This window comes from Anser brachyrhynchus (assembly GCF_964034855.1).
Source record: "Anser brachyrhynchus genome assembly, chromosome: 2".
Taxonomy (NCBI): Eukaryota; Metazoa; Chordata; class Aves; order Anseriformes; family Anatidae; genus Anser; species Anser brachyrhynchus.
The window spans coordinates 67,764,820-67,783,872 of NC_137695.1; the positions used below are offsets into that span (position 1 = coordinate 67,764,820).

The 19,053-nt window shown below is 43.2% G+C and overlaps 1 protein-coding gene across 2 annotated transcripts in view; it reads right to left on the minus strand.

Moving 5' to 3' along the window:
• Positions 1-19,053, minus strand: part of STAC (SH3 and cysteine rich domain) — a 107,363-nt gene that overhangs the window by 75,096 nt on the left and 13,214 nt on the right. Inside the window, exons 2-5 of one of the 2 annotated variants that reach the window (XM_080578842.1) lie at positions 18,497-18,613; positions 16,030-16,376; positions 15,697-15,783; positions 15,034-15,133 (exon numbers count right to left, since the gene is read on the minus strand). The exons of the other annotated variant lie outside the window; for it this stretch is intronic. Coding sequence (XP_080434968.1) covers positions 15,034-15,133; positions 15,697-15,707 — 111 coding nt within the window. The 5' untranslated portion in view covers positions 15,708-15,783; positions 16,030-16,376; positions 18,497-18,613. The remainder of the gene's footprint in view (positions 1-15,033; positions 15,134-15,696; positions 15,784-16,029; positions 16,377-18,496; positions 18,614-19,053) is intronic. 2 annotated transcript variants of the gene reach the window in all.

Genomic DNA, 19,053 nt, shown 5'->3' on the forward strand with positions numbered 1-19,053 from the left:
CTGGATATAGATCCAAAAGAATGTGCAAACTGTAAGGTTTGCTTTTTTTCCAAGAGTACTTACAACATGAGTGCCAGTATCCACACAGTGTTTATAAAAAAAATCCCTCCTCCTAACAGAAGAACCTCCATTAATTTTCTTAACAGGCATCTTTAAACTTGGCTAAGCTTGGAAACCTGGAAGTTTTGCCTGTAAAGACTTATCTTGCATTGGCTTATTGTACTGGAGAGCTTGACCCATGATTAAAGCATCTGGGTGAGAACAGGAACAGAGAGAGAGAGAGAGAAGCACTGAAAGGCAGAGAGTGAGCAAGCAAGCTAGCAAAAAAGAAGTTAAGCGTTCATCTGGATCTTTTGGATGGCTATGAGAATGAAGTCCATTTGTCATTACAACTAACTAGAGAAGATAGATCTAACTGCTGTGCACCTGCCAAAGACTTCTCTGTGCCCATACTTCACGAAACTGGTACATGATTCATCTTGTAGCTACAGTTTAATAGCAGCACTTCACATCTTGAAGACTGGATAGGCTCACATTTTTCTCTCTTTTTGTCATAGGTACATTCCATTATTGGCCTGGCTGGAAAACAACAATTCCACTTAACAAAAGTTTTCAAAGTTTGAATGATTTCATTCCATGTTGACATAAAAAACAACTGCAACCTTCCAAAACATCTTTGAGTACTATTGGCAGAAGAGTAAACTTCCAGGAGAGGAAATGACCTGTTGGTTTTTGTCTGCAAGGTTTAAGACCTTGCTCTGATAGACTCAAAGTGGTGTTCACCTTACTTACATTCAAGCTCTTAATTCAGCTGTAGCTGTCTACTATGGCCAATGGAAAGTGATTTCCTCTCAAAGAGGCTAATTCAGAGCACATGAGCACATAAGCACAGAATTCGCTCTAAATCACCTTTGATGAAACAATTTCAGTCTGTGTCTGTAACACAGAGAGACTGAACTTAACAGCCTAAAGTTGGTCTCTAATTACAGGTGGGACTGTATCACTTAACCGATGTTTCTTCTCCTTTTTTGACTAGAAATTTCATCTGTAAAGAGGGAAGGCTTTCTGAATATGGTTTACACAATCAAGAAATATGAATACTTCCACAAAAGCACAGGTTTTGACCTTAAAAAAAGAGCACTTGACAGGCACGTATTTGATTGAAATGTTCATTACTAGAAATGTTTGGCATACCATTACAAATCACATTATGTTTATTTGTAAATAATTCCTTAATGAGAGTTGAATTAACAGAGGATGTGTGAACAAAAGTGAGAAACAAGCTGCATGCAATTATGAACAATATATGCTAAGTATACTAAGAGGTGCTCTTAAAACAGAAAAATTGTATATACTGGGTCCTTAAGTTGATTGATACCGGTTGAAAATGTAATGGTAGGTGCACTTTAAAAATCCACATGGATCTGAAGGTCTTAACAACTGGGTCTTCAATTTAACAGCACAGAAATCAGTGGCACTCTTCCAAGTTTGCCCTGATGAATTTTGCCTACTGCATTTTGTTTACATGTGTGGATTGGCTCCGGGGCAGACGCGTTCTGCAGCGGAGCGGAGGATCGAGGCGGGCAGAGCTTTTTTTCAGCATCGAGGCCACTCGAAGCAGCCGTGCGAGCCACCAGGACTTGGCAGCCCTCGCGAGGGAGGCTGACGAGGAGTAGGCGGAGCCAGCAGCGCCCCCTCCCCTGACGTTCAAAAGCAGCCCCTAGGGAGCACGGTGTACAGGATGGGCAAACAGGGCATGAGGCAGCAGTTAGCTCAGGCAGGGCAGAGCGTCCCTCCCCGCTCAAAAGAACAACTTATCTACCGGCTGTCTACCTATAGCTAAACCGCCATGGTCTCCAGTAGGCAGAAAGCTCTTTCTAGAAGGTCTGTGGCCACCCAGACTGAGTGCCCGCTCAAATATGCAGCAGTTCAGGTCTCTGGATGCACAGAGTGCCTGAGCCTGTTGCTGCCATCTGAGGGCGGCAGAGACACCGTGTGTGTGAGATGTGATCAGCCTGGTGGCAGAGCTCAAGGAGGAGGTGGAGAGGTTCAGGGCCATCAGGAAGTGCGAGTGGGAGATAGACTGGTGGAGCAACTCCCTGCAAGGCCTGAAGGAAAGGCACTGGGGTGAGACACTGCAAACAGTGGTGGACCCCCTGCCCTGTCCCTGTCGAGTAGAGGTACGGAACCTAGGAGATGAGGAGGAATGGAAGCAGGTCCCTGCTCAGCGTCGCAGGCAACCCCCCTCCCTACTGGCCCCGCCTTCCCAGGTGCCCTTACACAACAGGTTTGAGGTCCTGGAGCTTGAGAGACTGGTGGGTGAGGATGACGTGAAAAGTCTACCCAGGAGGATGCCTAGGGTGAGGAAGTTGACTCTACGCCTCAAGACTGCCTCCACCAAGAAAGACAGAAGGGTAATCGTTGTAGGTGACTCCCTTCTCAGGGGAACAGGGGGCACTATATGTCGACCTAACCCTACCCGTAGGGAAGTCTGCTGCCTCCCTGGGGCCAGGGTCAGGGCCATAGCCAGAAACCTTCCTAACCTGGTTCACCCCTCTGACTACTATCCTCTTTTGATAGTCCAGGCTGGAAGTGATGATATTGAAGAGAACCCTGAAGGCTATGAAACGGGACTTTAGGGGACAGGGATGATTAGTAGATGGAGCGGGAGTACAGGTCATGTTTTCCACCATCCCTACAGTGGCAGGGAGGGGTGCAGGGAGGACACGGAAAGCCCACCTGATAAACTCATGGCTCAGAGGCTGGGGCCAACACAGGAATTTTGTGGTTTTTTTTTGACCATGGGGCACTTTACTCGGCACCCAGCCTGATAACTTCAGATGGGTTCCACCTGTCTCTTAGGGGAAAGTGGATACTAGCCTAGGAGCTGGCAGGGCTCATTGAGAAGGCTTTAAACTAAGTAAGAAGGGAAACAGGGATTCAATAAGGCTTATTAGAGGTGTACCAGGGGGAACAATGTCAGGGCTGGGGGAGAAAGCAATGGCCCAACTGAAGTGTGTCTACACTAATGCACACAGCATGGGCAACAAAGAGGAGGAGCTGGAAGCCATCGTGCAGCAGGCTAGCTATGACTTGGTCACCATCACGGAAACGTAGTGGGACCACTCCCATGACTGCAGTGCTGCAATGACTGGCTATAGGCTCTTCAGAAGGGACAGGCAGCACAGAAGGGGTGGTGGTGTGGCTCTCTATATTAGAGAGTGTTTTGATGTTGTGGAACTCAAGACTGGGAACGATAAAGTTAAGTCCCTGTGGGTTAGGATCGGTGGGAAGGCCAACAAGGCAAGCATCCTGGTGGGGTGTCTCTTACGGACCGCCAAACCAGGATGAGGAGACAGATGAGGAGCTCTACAGGCAGCTGGCAGAAGTTGCGAAATCAACAGCACTTGTTCTTGTGGGGGACTTCAACTTCCCAGACATATCCTGGACATGCAATACAGCTCAGAGGAAGCAGTCTAGGAGGTTTCTGGAGAGCGTGGAAGAAGAAGCGTCCTGACACAGCTGGTTAGTGAGCCTACCAGGGGAGGTGCCCCGCTAGACTTTCTGTTCACAAACAGAGAAGGACTGGTGGGAGATGTGGTGGTCGGGAGCTGTCTTGGGCAGAGTGACCAGGAAATGGTAGAGTTCTCTATTCTTGGCAAAGTAAGGAGGGGGTTCAGTAAAACCGCTGTCTTGGACTTCCAGAGGGCAGACTTTGAGCTGTTCAGGACACTGGTTGGCAGAGTCCCTTGGGAGGCAGTTCTGAAGGGCAGAGGAGTCCAGGAAGGCTGGGCACTCTTCAAGAAGGAAATCTTAACGGCTCAGGAGCGGTCTGTCCCCATGTGCCCAAAGACAAGTGGGCACAGAAGAAGGCCGACCTGGCTGAACAGAGAGTTGTGGCTCGAGCTTAGGAAAAAAAAAGAGTGTTTATGATCTTTGGAAAAGAGGGCAGGCCACTCAGGAGAACTATAAGGATGTTGCGAGGCTGTGCAGGGACAAAATTAGAAAGGCCAAAGCTCATCTGGAGCTCAATCTGGTTACTGCTGTTAAAAATAACAAAGTATTTTTATAAATACATTAACACGAAAAGGAGGACTAAGGAGAATCTCCATCTTCTACTGGATGCGGGGGGAAACTTAGTGATGAGAGATGAGGAAATGGTTGGCGACCTGCTACAGCACTTGGATGTACACAAGTTGATGGGGCCGGATGGGATCCACCCGAGGGTACTGAGCGAACTGGCAGAGGAGCTGGCCAAACCGCTTTCCATCATTTATCAACAGTCCTGGCTATTGGGGGAGGTCCCAGTCGACTGGCGGCTAGCAAATGTGACGCCCATCTACAAGAAGGGCTGGAAGGTAGACCCAAGAAACTATAGGCCTGTTAGTTTGACTTCAGTGCCAGGGAAGCTCACGGAGCAGATTATCTTGAGTGCCATCACGTGGCACGTGCAGGGCAAGCAGGTGATCAGGCCTAGTCAGCATGGGTTTATGAAAGGCAGGTCCTACTTGATGAACCTGATCTCCTTCTATGACAAAGCGAAGCGCTTGGTGGATGAGGGAAAGGCTGTGGATGTGGTCTACCTTGACTTCAGTAAGGCTTTTGACACCGTTTCCCACAGCATTCTCCTCAAGAAAGTGGCTGCTCTTGGCTTGGACTGGCGTATGCTTTGCTGGGTTAGAAACTGGCTGGATAGCTGAACCCAAAGAGTCATGGTGAATGGAGTTAAATCCAGTTGGAGGCTGGTCACTAGTGGGGTCCCCCAGGGCTCAGTACTGGGGCCAGTTCTCTTTAATATCTTTATCAATGATCTGGATGAGGGGATCGAGTGCACCCTCAGTAAGTTTGCAGAGGACACCAAGTTAGGTGCGTGTGTCGATCTACTCGAGGGTAGGAAGGCTCTGCAGGAGGATCTGGATAGGCTGGACCGATGGGCTGAGGCCAACTGTATGAGGTTCAACAAGGCCAAGCGCCAGGTCCTGTGCCTGGGGCACAACAACCCCAAGCAGTGCTACAGGCTGGGAGATGAGTGGTTGGAAAGCTGCCTGGCAGAGAAGGACCTGGGAGTATTGGTTGATAGTTGGCTGCATATGAGCCAGCAGTGTGCTCAGGTGGCCAAGAAGGCCAACAGCATCCTGGCTTGTATAAGAAACAGTGTGGCCAGCAGGGCTAGGGAAGAGATTGTCCCCCTGTATTTGGCTCTGGTGAGGCTGCACCTCGAGTACTGTGTTCAGTTTTGGGCCCCTCACTACGAGAAGGACATGGAGGTGCTCGAGAGAGTCCAGAGAAGGGCAATGAAGCTGGTGAGGGGTCTGGAGAACAAGTCTTACGAGGAGCAGCTGAGGCAGCTGGCGTTGTTCAGCCTGGAGAAGAGGAGGCTCAGGGGAGACCTTATCGCACTCTACAGGTACCTTAAAGGAGGCTGTAGCGAGGTGGGGGTTGGTCTATTCTCCCACGTGTCTGGTGACAGGACGAGGGGGAATGGGCTAATGTTGCACCGGGGGAGGTTTAGGTTGGATATTAGGAAGAACTTCTTTACTGAAAGGGTTGTTAGGCATTGGAATGGGCTGCCTAGGGAAGTGGTTGAGTCGCCATCCCTGGAGGTCTTTAAAAGACGTTTAGATGTAGAGCTTAGTGGTGTGGTTTAGTGGTTTAGTGGAGGACTTGTTAGTGTTAGGTCAGAGGTTGGACTAGGTGATCTTGGAGGTCTCTTCCAACCTAGGTCATTCTGTGACTGATGTGCCCAGTCCAAGGCTATTGCTCAACCTGTGTATACACAGGGGCAAGTGCGGAGAGGACAGGATTGTCAGTCTCTCTGTTCAGTCCTAAAATATTTTGGTTTTCAGAATCATTACCACACTGTTTAAGCTGGCAGGAGAAACACTAGCAAACCAATAGGGAATAGTACACATATATGTGTGGTATGTGAGGAATTGACTTATATGCATCAGGTCAGAAATCTGACTTTTGGCCTACAAAAGCTGTGCTTCCCTTCACTATGCATGAGTAATTTTTGTAAAATTCAAATGAAGTTAAATATTGGGGTAACGGAAATGTGAGTCCAGCTCTAAAACCATATTTAACGGCATTTACTATAGCAACCTGTCAGGTTGAATTTTCTCGCTCACCTGAGCTGTGCCTCTGTAGCCTATATTTCTTTGTCTTACTCTGAAAAATAAGCTAAGAAAAAAAATCCTAAATGATGATTTTAATAGTTTTGTGAATAGCAGTTTCTAGTATTTTTCTCCTTACTAATTAAGTCTAATCATCGGTTACTGTAGGTCAGGTGCATTTTGCTTTTCCATTCAAAACACTAGACTGCTAAAGTGATCTTTATTAATAAAGCAGTGCATGTATGGCATTTTAATAAAGCTTTTAAATGGCACTCAGAAATGGAGCATATTATGTCTCAAGAAAAGAAAAGCATTGAATTTGTCACTGTTACTCACCTAAAGGACTCTTGTCTGCAATTCTGTATTGAACTTGCAGCCTCCTACTGCTGGGAAACACCCTACTCTAATAATTATTAATGCTGGGGTAGTGCTGGGTAACAGCTTCATAACTGCAGCCCTTAAACTGTAACACTTATATGGGACAATGCTTAGCAAACTACTCTCAACAGTTGAAAACAGGTCAGCTAAGAAATGCACTGGGCAATGAGGAAACTTCTATGAGTGCCTAGCACATTCGTGTCAGTACAGACATGCAACACATTTTTTAAAGAAATAAGAAGATATGCAAATCATTTAACATATTTAACTGGTGATGTCAAAGACTTAAGAAGTCTGCTTTTCAGACTGCCATTGTAGATACGTTTTGCAAGCTTCCCTGTCAAGAAGCATGTAGTGTATCAGATGGTCTGTCTAACCAAGGGAGTTTCTTGAAGAAGGAGCACATGTCAAAGGAAAACAAGATCAAGTTATTTCAGTCATTCACACATAGATTTATAATTTTCACAGCTGGTCATCTTTACTAATGAACATACAATGTTTGCTTAAGCTTCAGTTAGAATATAGATACTCGCTTGGAAAAGGCAGTGCATTTAACATTGATTGGCCACTTGCCTATGCAGCTGCAAGTTATGCAGAACTGAATACAGAGTCAAGAATATTCAATTCATGCATTCACTACTAAGAGATTAGTCTTCTGCCTGACAAACATGGGGAAAAATTGTCAAATATGAGTCTGATACAATCTTCTACCCATCATGAGTATACATCAATGGCTCAGGTAGGCAAAAGGAAAAATACTTGTCATGGAAGGACATATAAAAAACAGTTTGGAATCAGGTTTTAATGATTTACTTCCATTTAAATCAAATAAACTGTAAGGAAAAAATGAACCTCTAAGCAATGTTTGGTAGTTCAGGAGGATAGCCTTTGATGTGCTACATTTCCTTGAAGAAATTCAAAGCCTTCACTACTTTCAACTCCCTAGGGATTTATTTTACACCACGTAACACTCTGGAATGTGACACAGAAAGATACAAGCTAGAATATGTCTGAACTAACGTCCACCAAAAGATGTATGAAGGTCTTAGCAGTGGACTAGAAAGCAGCATAGCAATGTAAGCAGTCACTGCATCTCTGCTAATGAGTGCTGGCTTTCAGCAAGTACTAAGAGCTGATGAACCTACATGGCCATTGGTTGTGCAATAGCTTTGGCCTTTGCTAGCCATGAGGTATCAGATTAGAGATGTGCTTCACTGGTAGAGAAGACTGAAGAGAAACAGTCAGATATTGGATGCACTTGTAAGAGGTGTAGGATTTCTTCAAAGCAAATATGTTAATACTATCGGAACATGAAATGAAAGGAAATAAAAATATTCTGTGGATGTTCCTGGCAAACTACGTAAAAATAGTTACCTCAAAAAGGAAATTAGGAAAAGTCTACAAAAAATGGTGGAGAGGGGAGCAAGAGAAAGAAAAAGAGAAAAAAAGAAAATTGCAAACAAATATATTATGCAAATAAAGTCAGATCTTTCAAGCTGAGTTGCTTAGGTTTAAGCATGTTAATTGACAAGAAAAGATGAGAGTCCCTGCAAAAGGCATTTAAGGAAATGTCAAAGGATTGATGCAAGCTGAGAAAAGGTAAAGAAGAAATAGGCTGAGGTACAGTAAAGATGGGATAAAAGGTGGGCTCAGAACTTAAAAAACACTTCATCTCACTTTCTTCCCAGAACAATGATCCTGAGGCAAAATAATAGGAATAATAGGAAAGAGTTTGCAGAAATAGATGGTACGACAGCCTGTTTCAAGAAAGGGGAAAAGGGATCCCAGCAAATTATTTGTAGGTCCAACCTCAGCACTTCTCAATGAATACAGAAAAAACAAACAAACAAAAAAAACTAAGCCCTTGTAGACCAGTTGTCTTGGACAAGATGAATAATATTCCAGGCAAAGAAAATGTGTTAGGTTGAGGTAGATTCCATCTATTCAGATTTTGTTATTTTTTCTGTATGCTAGCAAATAGGAATCTATTAGCTAAGCTTTATAAGAAGGGAAATAGTGGAGATATTGTAAGATAGAAAGGAAAGTGAGTTCAGTGGAAGATTGCAACTGCTGAAAGCAGTACTAACTTGAAGGAAGGTCATTAGTGGAGTTCTTCAAAGTACAACACTGGCTGTCTTAGGGCCAGTCTTGCTGTCTGTATTTTCATTACTGAATTTGATGAAAAGATTAGATAAGTCCATTTCCTTCTGACATGAGGCTGGAGGCATCGTCAAAACTGAGAAGGCCTGGGGCTTGAGGGATGGAGTCACAGAAATATGATGAAAGCTCAACAGCACAAATGCAAGGCACCTGAGACCTGTTCCAAACCACTCCAGATGAGAATGGACAAATCTACACTATTCACTGGAAATTATAGAGGAGAAAATGAATGGTGACCTCAGGTTGACCAAAGAGTGACTAGGAGACATAAACAAGGTACAGGAAAGACCTAAAAGGCAACAGAAGCAGGGTTCCTGGGAAAGTTGGTGAAGTATTAGTAGTATTGTACAAGGTCATATACAGAACACTGTGCACAAATTCAGTCACCCTTTTTCAAGAAAGATTATTCAAAAACTGAAACAGGTGCACAGATCTGCTACTAGAATGAGATGAAGAATTGAGAGTTAATGTTATATCAGCCTGCCTTCTTTTGTCTAGAAAATAAAAGGCTCAGAAGGGATACAAAAGTCTACTCCTAATTGATGGAAGCACAGATTTTTTTCCAAGAAAGGAAAAAACTGTTTGAACTAAAGTAACATTATCAAAAATACAGTGCCGCACAAGCTGGACAGAAATGAAATTAGACTGCAGTTAGAAGGAAGAGGAGAGCAGAGGGCATCTCATAGCCATTAGAGCATCCAGGTGTTGAGACAGCCTTTCAAAAGAAGTGGCAGTAAATCCTGAATTCAATAGCATTACTTTCTGAAAAAGAGTACAGGGTAACAGGCTGTGATGGTAGGGCTGAACTGTCTTCCAGCTTTGAAAACAACTTGTTTTGTTTCAGTGAAAATTTGCACTTCTTAGTAAATCCTTTTTTTTTTTTTTTCTTTTTAAACCATTTCAGAGTTGAGTCAAGTCATCTGTAGTTGTTGAAAGATAATAGACACTTTCTTCATTTTGGCAAAGTAGAAAGTGTGGATAGAAGAGAGTAAAATGACAATTCTGTTTTGCCATAGATAGATATGTCTTTGCCTAAGAAATGATCTGACATATATATATCAAAGCAAAAACAATATCAGAGTGTTTTAATCAGGGAAAGATTAAGAAAGAGAGAAAGGCCAAAATAAATGTAAATATAAGAACTCTGCTCAAGAAATTATCGATAGGAACAGAGTATTACTTTCTTTCTCTTAAGGAAATCCTCCTGTACATAATCTGTTCTAACACTTCATGAAAAAATAACACATTAAAATACTTAAGCTCATTTCTTTCCCTTAGTCTTACCTTCACAGCATGTACTCAGCGTTTTATGCAGAGGCATGTGGGTAAGATTAAGGAGAACCCTTTTTTTCTTATGCTTCCACAAGATTTTTGAAACTGTTTGGTGTTCCTTTGAAGACTGTAGCAGTAGTTTACATACTGAATATTCATCACTAGTATGGAGGGTGAAGCACTAACTGTACACCATACTCCCTGCCTTTTTTAAATATTCATTGTCAAGTAACCATCCATGGAGCCTCATAAAGTATTAACTATTTAAGTAGGGAAGATCTCTGCGTAACTGCATAGAACAAATCCTACATGATTTAAATCCCACACAATCCTATTAAAATTCAAAGAGTTTCCAGTTGTTTATGTTAGTTCAGTATCTAATATTAACACCTGGTTTTAAAAATTTACATAAGCAATACTGCTCCACTAGACCAGTAGGACAGGACAGAGTAAGTTCAACCTTCTTGACTGATTTGGGTATATAAATAAATTATGTCTACATCTTGAACTTCAGCACTGTAGGCTTTACTTGGTTCACTGCTTTTCAAAAACTTCCATTTTATGTATTATATATCATGTTAGAAAGTACAATTGTGCTACATCTCCTGAATTGTCTTTCCTGAATTTGAAGATAGCCTGCATTTCCCTGAATAGTGGCTGCTGAATAGACCATGTATGGAAGTGTCAGACTGATAGATTCATTTATTTTGTGAAACGTATAGTCCAAATGCCATATTTAGTTGGAGGAGTAGTTTCTATTTTTTTTTTCATTTTTCAGCTATTCAACTTACTTAACTGACCCAAGTGTAAGCAATTTGTCAGGACAATGAAATCATGGTGTGGAGCATTCACACCAAAGATGTATTACTGCAGCACATCACGATTGCAGCTGAAGTTCATAAAAATTAGATGGAAATGGACAAAGCTGTGAAAGAATATTTGGCCTTCACAGATATCCACTGCTATCTACAAGTAAGTAACTTCTACATGACAGAATGCGTCCAATATCAAGGATCAGGGCTTGATACCCTTTCTGGGGTGTATGAAAGAACTGGACAGATATTTTACATATTTTAAATGAAACACTAATAGTTTGAAGTCCAGTACTGACCAACCCTGCTGCTACTAGCTTAAGCATCACAGGTGCTCAGGTCCCCTTAAAATTTAAAAATGGGAAGGGCATTTTCTAAGATGTAGTCCGTTGTCTATGAATACCCCCAACCATTATTCACAATACAGCAATAATGCCTTGACTCACACTTAGAGAGAAATCAGCAGATGGTCTCTTTCCTCTTCATATAGAAGTGCCAGTTAAGTATAAAAAGGATAAAGCTAACAGTTGTGTGCCAACTATGCCAAAACATAGAAATATTGCCAGGTGTATGAATCTTTTCTTTTGACTCATATGTCCCTATATTTTAGTTTTCTTTACTAAACTCCAAAGTACCTGTGCACTAAGAGACATTAGAAATATCTGATCACTGCCACTAGATTTCTGCCTCTATTGCTAACTTAGAGATTGTACCAGCGTGCAGTGTCTTTAATTGCTACCAACAGGAAGAAATCTTTCCTTAGGATCCATTAGCTAATGACTTCCTCCCTTACTAAGTTGTAATTCTACAAAATTGTTTGTCAAACTGGCCATTTGCCTTCTTGGAAGCCAGATGTGAAGGATCCAAACAGGTAGGAGACATGACTACAAACACATACGTGTAATCGTATTAGCAATTATATACATTTATATGGTAACCTCATAAAGTTATTTTCTTAATACATTTTAAGTATCCACTCAAGTCATACTTAGGTCTGAAGCAAGCATTTTCAAGAGCCAATAAATTAATAAGTTAATTACTAGTTTTGCAGCATTCTTAACCATTCAAGCTCTAGGGTTTTTAGATCAGCAGCAATATATATAGTTCTATAGGATGGCCCAGATACAGTGTGTTTGCTAGCCTTTGGACATCTGCTTGAAGTTATATAAATAAGAGAGTACACTGGAGGTGTTACATGTAACGCAGCTGAGGACACACAATCCCAAAGACACATTCACATAATACAGCAATGTATCTACTACACCACAAGGCAAACATATACTTTGAACATGTAAATAGGGCCCAGGCAATGTGGTGTACTGAAAGTGCAGTTGAATTTCCTCATTCTGAGCAGCTGCACTGAAATTCAGCTGTGAAGATGGTCATGACGAGGAGGACATGCACTGGTCTTTCAGCTTTCAGCATCTGAGTGTGCTCACCTGTAAATATACTCCTAATCCATAGGAAAAGGCAGTGGGAAGTTTCAGTGTTTATTAAGAGTGAGCTGCTTTCCTGTGGCAGGGCTGTGTGACTAATGCATGAGAGTCATTCCTCGCAGTTTCAGCTACTTGTAACAACCTAAAGTTCTGCCTCTCAAACTCATGCTAGTCAGGAATTGCAATATCTCCACTGTATCATCTTCTGAGTACAGTCTGGAGTATGCTAGATAAAACCCTTTTATTGGACTTTGGTACTGTAAGTGACTATCTGCCAACATTATCTACTTTAAAAAGACTGGAAGCAAGCTTTCTACATTAGCTCAACATTAGTTTTTCAAAATTGTCTTTCTGCTGAAATGTTTTCAAATGCGTTTTGAAGGTTGGTATTATCTGTGTTGTTTCTGTTTCTATATTTGGAATCATAATAGTGTTTTGCCACAGAAACAAGTCATTGTGGGGTAATTAGATACTGCACAAACTGTTCTGCAGTAACTGCAGAAGACAAGAACTTGTTAACCTATGCAACAGAGAAACCTCAAGAAAGCTTAGGCCTCTGTGAATGACAGGATAGTTCCCTCAGCAGGGGACACCATGGGATAAAAACTTGTGCACAGGCTGTTGGCACACACTGACATGTTTTTGTCAGAGACTTTAGCTTCTGAAGTATATCAACTCCCTTGGTAAAAAATAAAAATAAAATAATAATAAAAAAATAATGTTTTCGTGAAATCATTGAGAATTTTTCCATCCTCCTGTTTACTAGGACCAAAAAACCAAAGCAATTCTCCTAATGATCTGAGGGCTCTCTTGACTCCATCTATTGAAATAATACAACACATTTTCTTATTTGTAGTTCTAAAATGTGAATACACAGTTTATATATTTACTTAAAATATCTGTATGCAAGTAATGGCATCAACTACACAGCCACAGATTTTGCCAATTGCAGTGTGTCACTTCAAATGCTCACAAGACTGGGAAAACTGATGATGATAATGTTTGATTATAAACCATTTAGTAGTCTATTTGCTCTCTTGCCAGACGTGCCTAACTCCTTTTGTCATCCTTGAGAGTGCATTCACATGCAGCAAGAAGGATCCATACATGAAGCACTTGTCTTTCTGTAGATTTAGGATTCCTGCCTGTTCTTTCATTTTGGGCACAGTGCTCTGTCACCCGATGGGAAAGTCCCTCATGTGAGCAGCACCTCGAGCTCCATATCCGCTTGCTTGGCACTGAGTGAAGACTCTAGCTGGGAGCAGAAGGAGCACGCAGCCTGCCAGGCCCTGGGCACAGCCCAGCACATGTGAGGAGCTGGTGCTGGCAGTGCAGTGAAGGCTCCTGTTATTTCTGGGACCTCAGTGGCAGGCTGAGCTTCCCACCAGACAAATAACAACTCAGCAGTTCTAGGGAAGTGCTCTCTGCAAAGGATTTAGGTACCCATCAAATGGATCCTTTTAGAGCCTGGGGTTGAAACAATAATCCATTTACTTTTCATTTCCCACTAACCAGAGAGACTGCAGCAGTGTCCCAGTAGTGCTGAGTGTGTATAGTGAACAGTGTGAATAGGGAATGCTATTGTTGCTGGGAGAGCTCTTTTCTTTTACAGAGGCTGTTTTATATAGGGAATACCTTAGCTATCCTCCTTGGAGTATAGCATCTTAAAAAAATCCCGAAGCCCACATCAGAACTCTTCCCACAGAGGCTCTTGTGACTCGCTCTCTGGAAACCTAGTTGTAACTGTGGAATAACCTTCCACAGCCTTCCTACATTAGAAGGCTGTGGATGTAGGAGCAGCCTTCCTACATTAGACCCAGGCAGTCAGTACCTTCAAACACGGGCCAACACGAACCTTCCCTGTCAGGCAGCTGTTTTGCTCATATGGTGCTTCCTAAGGCTCTAATCAGCTGTAAGCTCCTAGTGACAAGGACCTCCCTATTTGTACATGTTTACCCAGCACACAGCATCACTGTGGAAGCCTACAGGAAGATCTAGCAGGTGCTATCATGGTATCAATCATAAGTAGGTAGCAGAGGATAAGTAAAAGCCCATTATCCAGAAAAGCTGCAGAGAACATTCATTATCTAAGGTTCCTACTTTTCTCCCTTTACCCCTCTATCTTCCAAATCACATACTGGCAGACAGAAAAACTTTTCATGTGCAAGTCAATTAAAAATTTAGAGGTCATGCCTTTTGAGATGGATGTTGGTTTTCAGTAAGGTAAATTGAACCACATTTATTAATCAATAAATAAAAGGCTGGGGGAAAAAAATCATTTTCCAGGTAGTGTACATAAGGACTCTTGTGCCAAAACTGTCACTTATATCCCATTTCAACTGCTGGCTTGTTAAACAGTGAAAGTTCACTGATGGGTCTGCCAGATTAGATGAGGCAGGTGAAACATCCCAAGTCCCCACCAAAAAATCTCCTCTCCATACCTGTGAGAAAATCAACCTTTCCAACTATGAACAAAACCCTTTAAGTGATCTGATGCTCAGTGTGAAAATAACTAAAATCATCTGTTGGCATCGATCCCCACCCTGACCCCCATCACTCCCCCAGGTCATTTGAGTAATAAGAAGATGAAAAATACAAACCAAATTCCCCAGACACAAACATCTCAAAAGGCAAATGGTTTCCCAGTTCAGAACCCTGAGCATCCCATGTAACAGGGAGAATTCAGAAGTCAGAAGTAGGAGTGTCAGAGCAGGCACCACAATCAGAGGTGGCTCACAGCACTCTAATGCTGATCCTGGCACAGGGCTGCAAATAAAAATCAAAGCAACACATCTCTTTTCAAAACAAAGGAAGAGTTAAGAAAAATAAAAAGGAAAAGAAAACATCTAATTCTTCAAGTACCTTTGATTCCTGGCTGGTGGTTGATGCTGGAGAAGGGGGCTGCTCTGTTCTCTCCACTTCATTCTCTTTCTCCACACTATCCACGCTGACTTCAGTCATGCTGCTCGGAGGAATCATTTTGCCTCTAAAACACTGCGACTATCGGGAAAAAGGGCTACAGACCTTTCTTGCTTTTTTCATTCAATGTCCTCTTTCTTCTCTGCTCTTCTCGAGCAAATGAACTCCAACCACTCAGTTTCACTACATTTGCAAGAGCAGAATTCTCTGGATTTTCTTTTTTCCCTTATCCTCCTCCCCCTCCCTCTCCTCCTCTATGCAATTCTGCTAGCGAGGGGAGTAAGTTATCGATGGCTCCATAGGGCAGTTTTGTGCCTGCTTCTCTCCTTTCCCCGATCCTCCTCTCCTCTGTGTGAAGCCTGGAGGTGTGGAGCAGAGTCGTGACCATCAGCCCCGCGATCAGATGGGAGTGAAGCAAAGCAGAAAGCCCCAGCCATGCACATACACAGGGCACCGGAGGGAGGAGTTATATTTCTAATGCTTTGAATAGCTTTGGGGAGCATGTGCTGTCATAGTAGTGAAAGAAAGTAATGCGTGCATGCACACACACACACACAATACACACACACAGGCAGGCAGGGTACATGAGGTTTGGCAACATTTTACCTTTTAATCATGCTGAAGAAGGCAGAGTTTCAAGGGCAGCTTTATATTCTCATAAATCTGGTGATTTCCCAAGAAGGGCTCTAGAAACTGAGAAGAAAAATGACCCTCCCTTTACTTTGTCCCAGAGAAGATTATTAAGAATCCTAACCACTGATGTCTCTAAAACACCCACCCTGCCTTACACCCCGAGCAAGTGACAGGAGAGGGGCAGGGGAAAGGCACCTGTGGCTCCACGTGCTTTTTGCTCCCCTCTGGGGCAGGGGAGCCCCACTCTGAGCCACGCACACGCAACCATGGTCAGCTCGAGCTCCTGCCACCACACGAATCCTGTACCTGTAGGTTGTCATAGTGATAACACTCAATTGGGCTGCAACGGAGCAGAGGCAGCTGTCGGGAAGGGCCTGCCAGCATTCCCCAGTGCCGTCTTTCCCAAGGATGCGGTGCCCAAAGTCACGCTCGGGGGGCTGCAGTAGCGCTGGCAGAAGGTCAGCACGACTTTGCTGGCTGGCTCAGCTCTTGTCTTGGATTTGAATCAGCTGCAAAGATGCCTGTCAGCTCTCTTCCCCGCTGACTTAAGGTCTGCGTGGTGAAAGGTTAAATGGATTTGCTCCCCACCAGATGTATGTTCTGCAGAGCAGGAGCCACTCTGTATGGCTGCTGGAGATGCCTCTTTATGTTTCCTTTGAAGAAAAAAGAAAAAGCAACCCAAACATGTTTTCAATAAGCAGTGCTTATATCCCTTAAAGTGAGAAGGAAAAAAAAATCTTGCTAAGTAGATTTTTTCCTGGAGATACAGGTAAACATGTTTGGAGATGATTTGCTGACATCTGAGCCAGACAGGAGTTTCAGGACCTTGTCAGCTCTGGGAGAGGGTACCAGATTCCCTTCTGGTCCCATCCCTTAGAAATATAGTTGCTACCTGGGGCCGCCTTGCAGGCCTTCTCTGCCCCCAAATGATCCATGGGTGAAAGTGAAGCAGTTTATCAAGACAGGGATTGTACAGATGAAAGCCTGAGCAGAAAGTGCCCTGCAGACTCTGTATTCTTTATAACTATGCAGAAGCCAGGGGGGAAAAAAAAAAAGACAAAAAAAGACTTTCTTTGAAGCTCTGGTGAATTTTTAGGACTGGCAGTTAAATGAGGAAAAAAAGCCTTTTTCTTTGAAATAGAACATATAAGATACTGAAATCTTTAGTAGACAATAAACATGAAATACCGCAATGCTATTTGTACCACCACTTCAGAGCAAAAGCTCATCTTAGGAGTCTGCCAGCAAAACCCATTATTTGGCCTGTAGTCGCTAACACCATTATAGGGATCAAAATGAGAACACAGGCTGCTGTTGATGCAGCTTCAGTGACAACTGAGATTGAAGCAAGGAAACACAGAGCTTGGAGGGGCAGATTTGGCAGGTAAGTGAAGGAATTTATTTCCAAGGGTTTGATTTCTAAAATACAGCAAAGTCTTAGACTGTTCTCTTTAGAGCCAGAGGAATTCTCCAGGCACAAAGCTCACATCTTCCACCCACTAAGTGAGATTTAGGTGGTGCTGTACATTCAGCCTCCTAGCAATGAGGAGGGACCGGGCAGAGTTACAATTTGGGAGAATTAGGGTAGCTGCAGGCAACAGAGATCTTGGCAGGGCGACAGCGAATGAACACTCCAGCTCTGGCAGTGGTGTCCTTCCCTGATGGTCCAGCCCAGACAGGGCAAGGGCATGGGGTCTGCCTGCTGCAAGGTTTGCTCTGTGTGTCCAGCAGTGGAACAGGTGAGAATCACAAAACTATTTTTCATTCATGCCCCCAGCAGTGCCAAGAAACAGTCTTTTCTGTCAAGATGCTCAAAAGCACCTTCTTATAGTGAACTTATAGGCCACATCTGAAATAGGCCTGCAGTGGCTGGTTAATAGTTAATGCTCTAAGTGTTATGAAATCCTGCACACATTTTGTATGAAAAGCTTGTAACGTCATGACTATGTAAGTGACCGTCATACCACTCTCTACTCACCCCCCCCCTTTTTTTTTTGTTTTACCAAATTAGTACTGACACCTGCTGCACTCCCTCGCTTCTTCCAATTACTCACTTGTCAACCACGACTGATCTGTCAGTTTCTTGACAATTAGCCTGGGAAAGATGAGTCAAACCTAAAATCTTACCAAAAAAGCAAAAAGGGAAAGAAGCTGGATTTCTTACATTTTTATTTCCTTCCACATAAGCTGGCTACTGAAAATCAAATATTCAGTATAACAAAACAGACTGATCAAATTAGATGAGCCTACAACTCCCACTCTCTCCCATGCTTCACTCTTGAGAAGTTGGACTTATGATTAGTGCCAATCAGTCTCTAAGTGAAGGTACTCGGCGGAAATGTAAGCACTGCAGCACAGTGCTAAACAAGAGGAAATTGAACAGATTCTCTAGTGAAGAGATGAGTGTAGATTTCTAAAGTGGAGAAAGGAAATTTGGATGAACAAAATATGAGAATGGATTCTCAGCCCCCAGCTGAAGTTGTTGCACTGTGTAAAGGCACTTGAATGCTGCCTGGAGTCACCACCAAGCACTCTCTTGTTGGGTGGTGCAAAACTGAGTGCATAGATGCTATGTTTCATCCTCCCTCCTGTCTCCGGGCCACACACATGAAGGTGACAGGGCATGATGCAGAGCTCTCCTCTGTGCTGGGGCTCCAGCTGTTCTTCTTGAGCACTGTCTGCAGCCCGCTCAATCAGAGCATCCAAAAGGCTCCTGGCACCAGGAATACATACTCTGATTATTAATACACACGGCTGTACTGCCAAGTCCTACCTGCTGTAGAGCTCCACAGTGGCAAGATTAAGTTGATGTAGGTGTTTTGGCCCATGCCATGTTCTTTCACCTTCTTCTTCTGGTGCAGACATTCCCCTGATATATTTAGGCACCTTTCTGCAGAAGAGTTACATGAGCACAGCTGGATTTCTTTAAGAGGAAAATTAGGAAGTCAGCACTTATCAAAAGATGTTATACCTGATTAGACACCCCAGGCATTTACTAGAGAAAAATACTAAGTATAAAGGAGAGAGGGAGCTACAGGTATCATTATTTACTGCCTGGTGCATAAACCAGCTCATAGTCCTGAGCAAAATGGATATAAGGTTGCTTATAGAGACAATACCGATGAACAACACTTTTAAACCACTATGTTCCGCCCTCTAGGAATAGACAAAACAGGGAGGAATCAGGATGTCTGCCACCAAAGCACAGCCCTAAAAGGGAAGAGGATTGCAGTCTACTGAGAGTCCAAGTGGTTGCAGACTGAGTGCTACAGTAAACCATTAGACATGGAAAAAGGATGTCATTCTGGTACTTGCAGTGCAACTTTATCA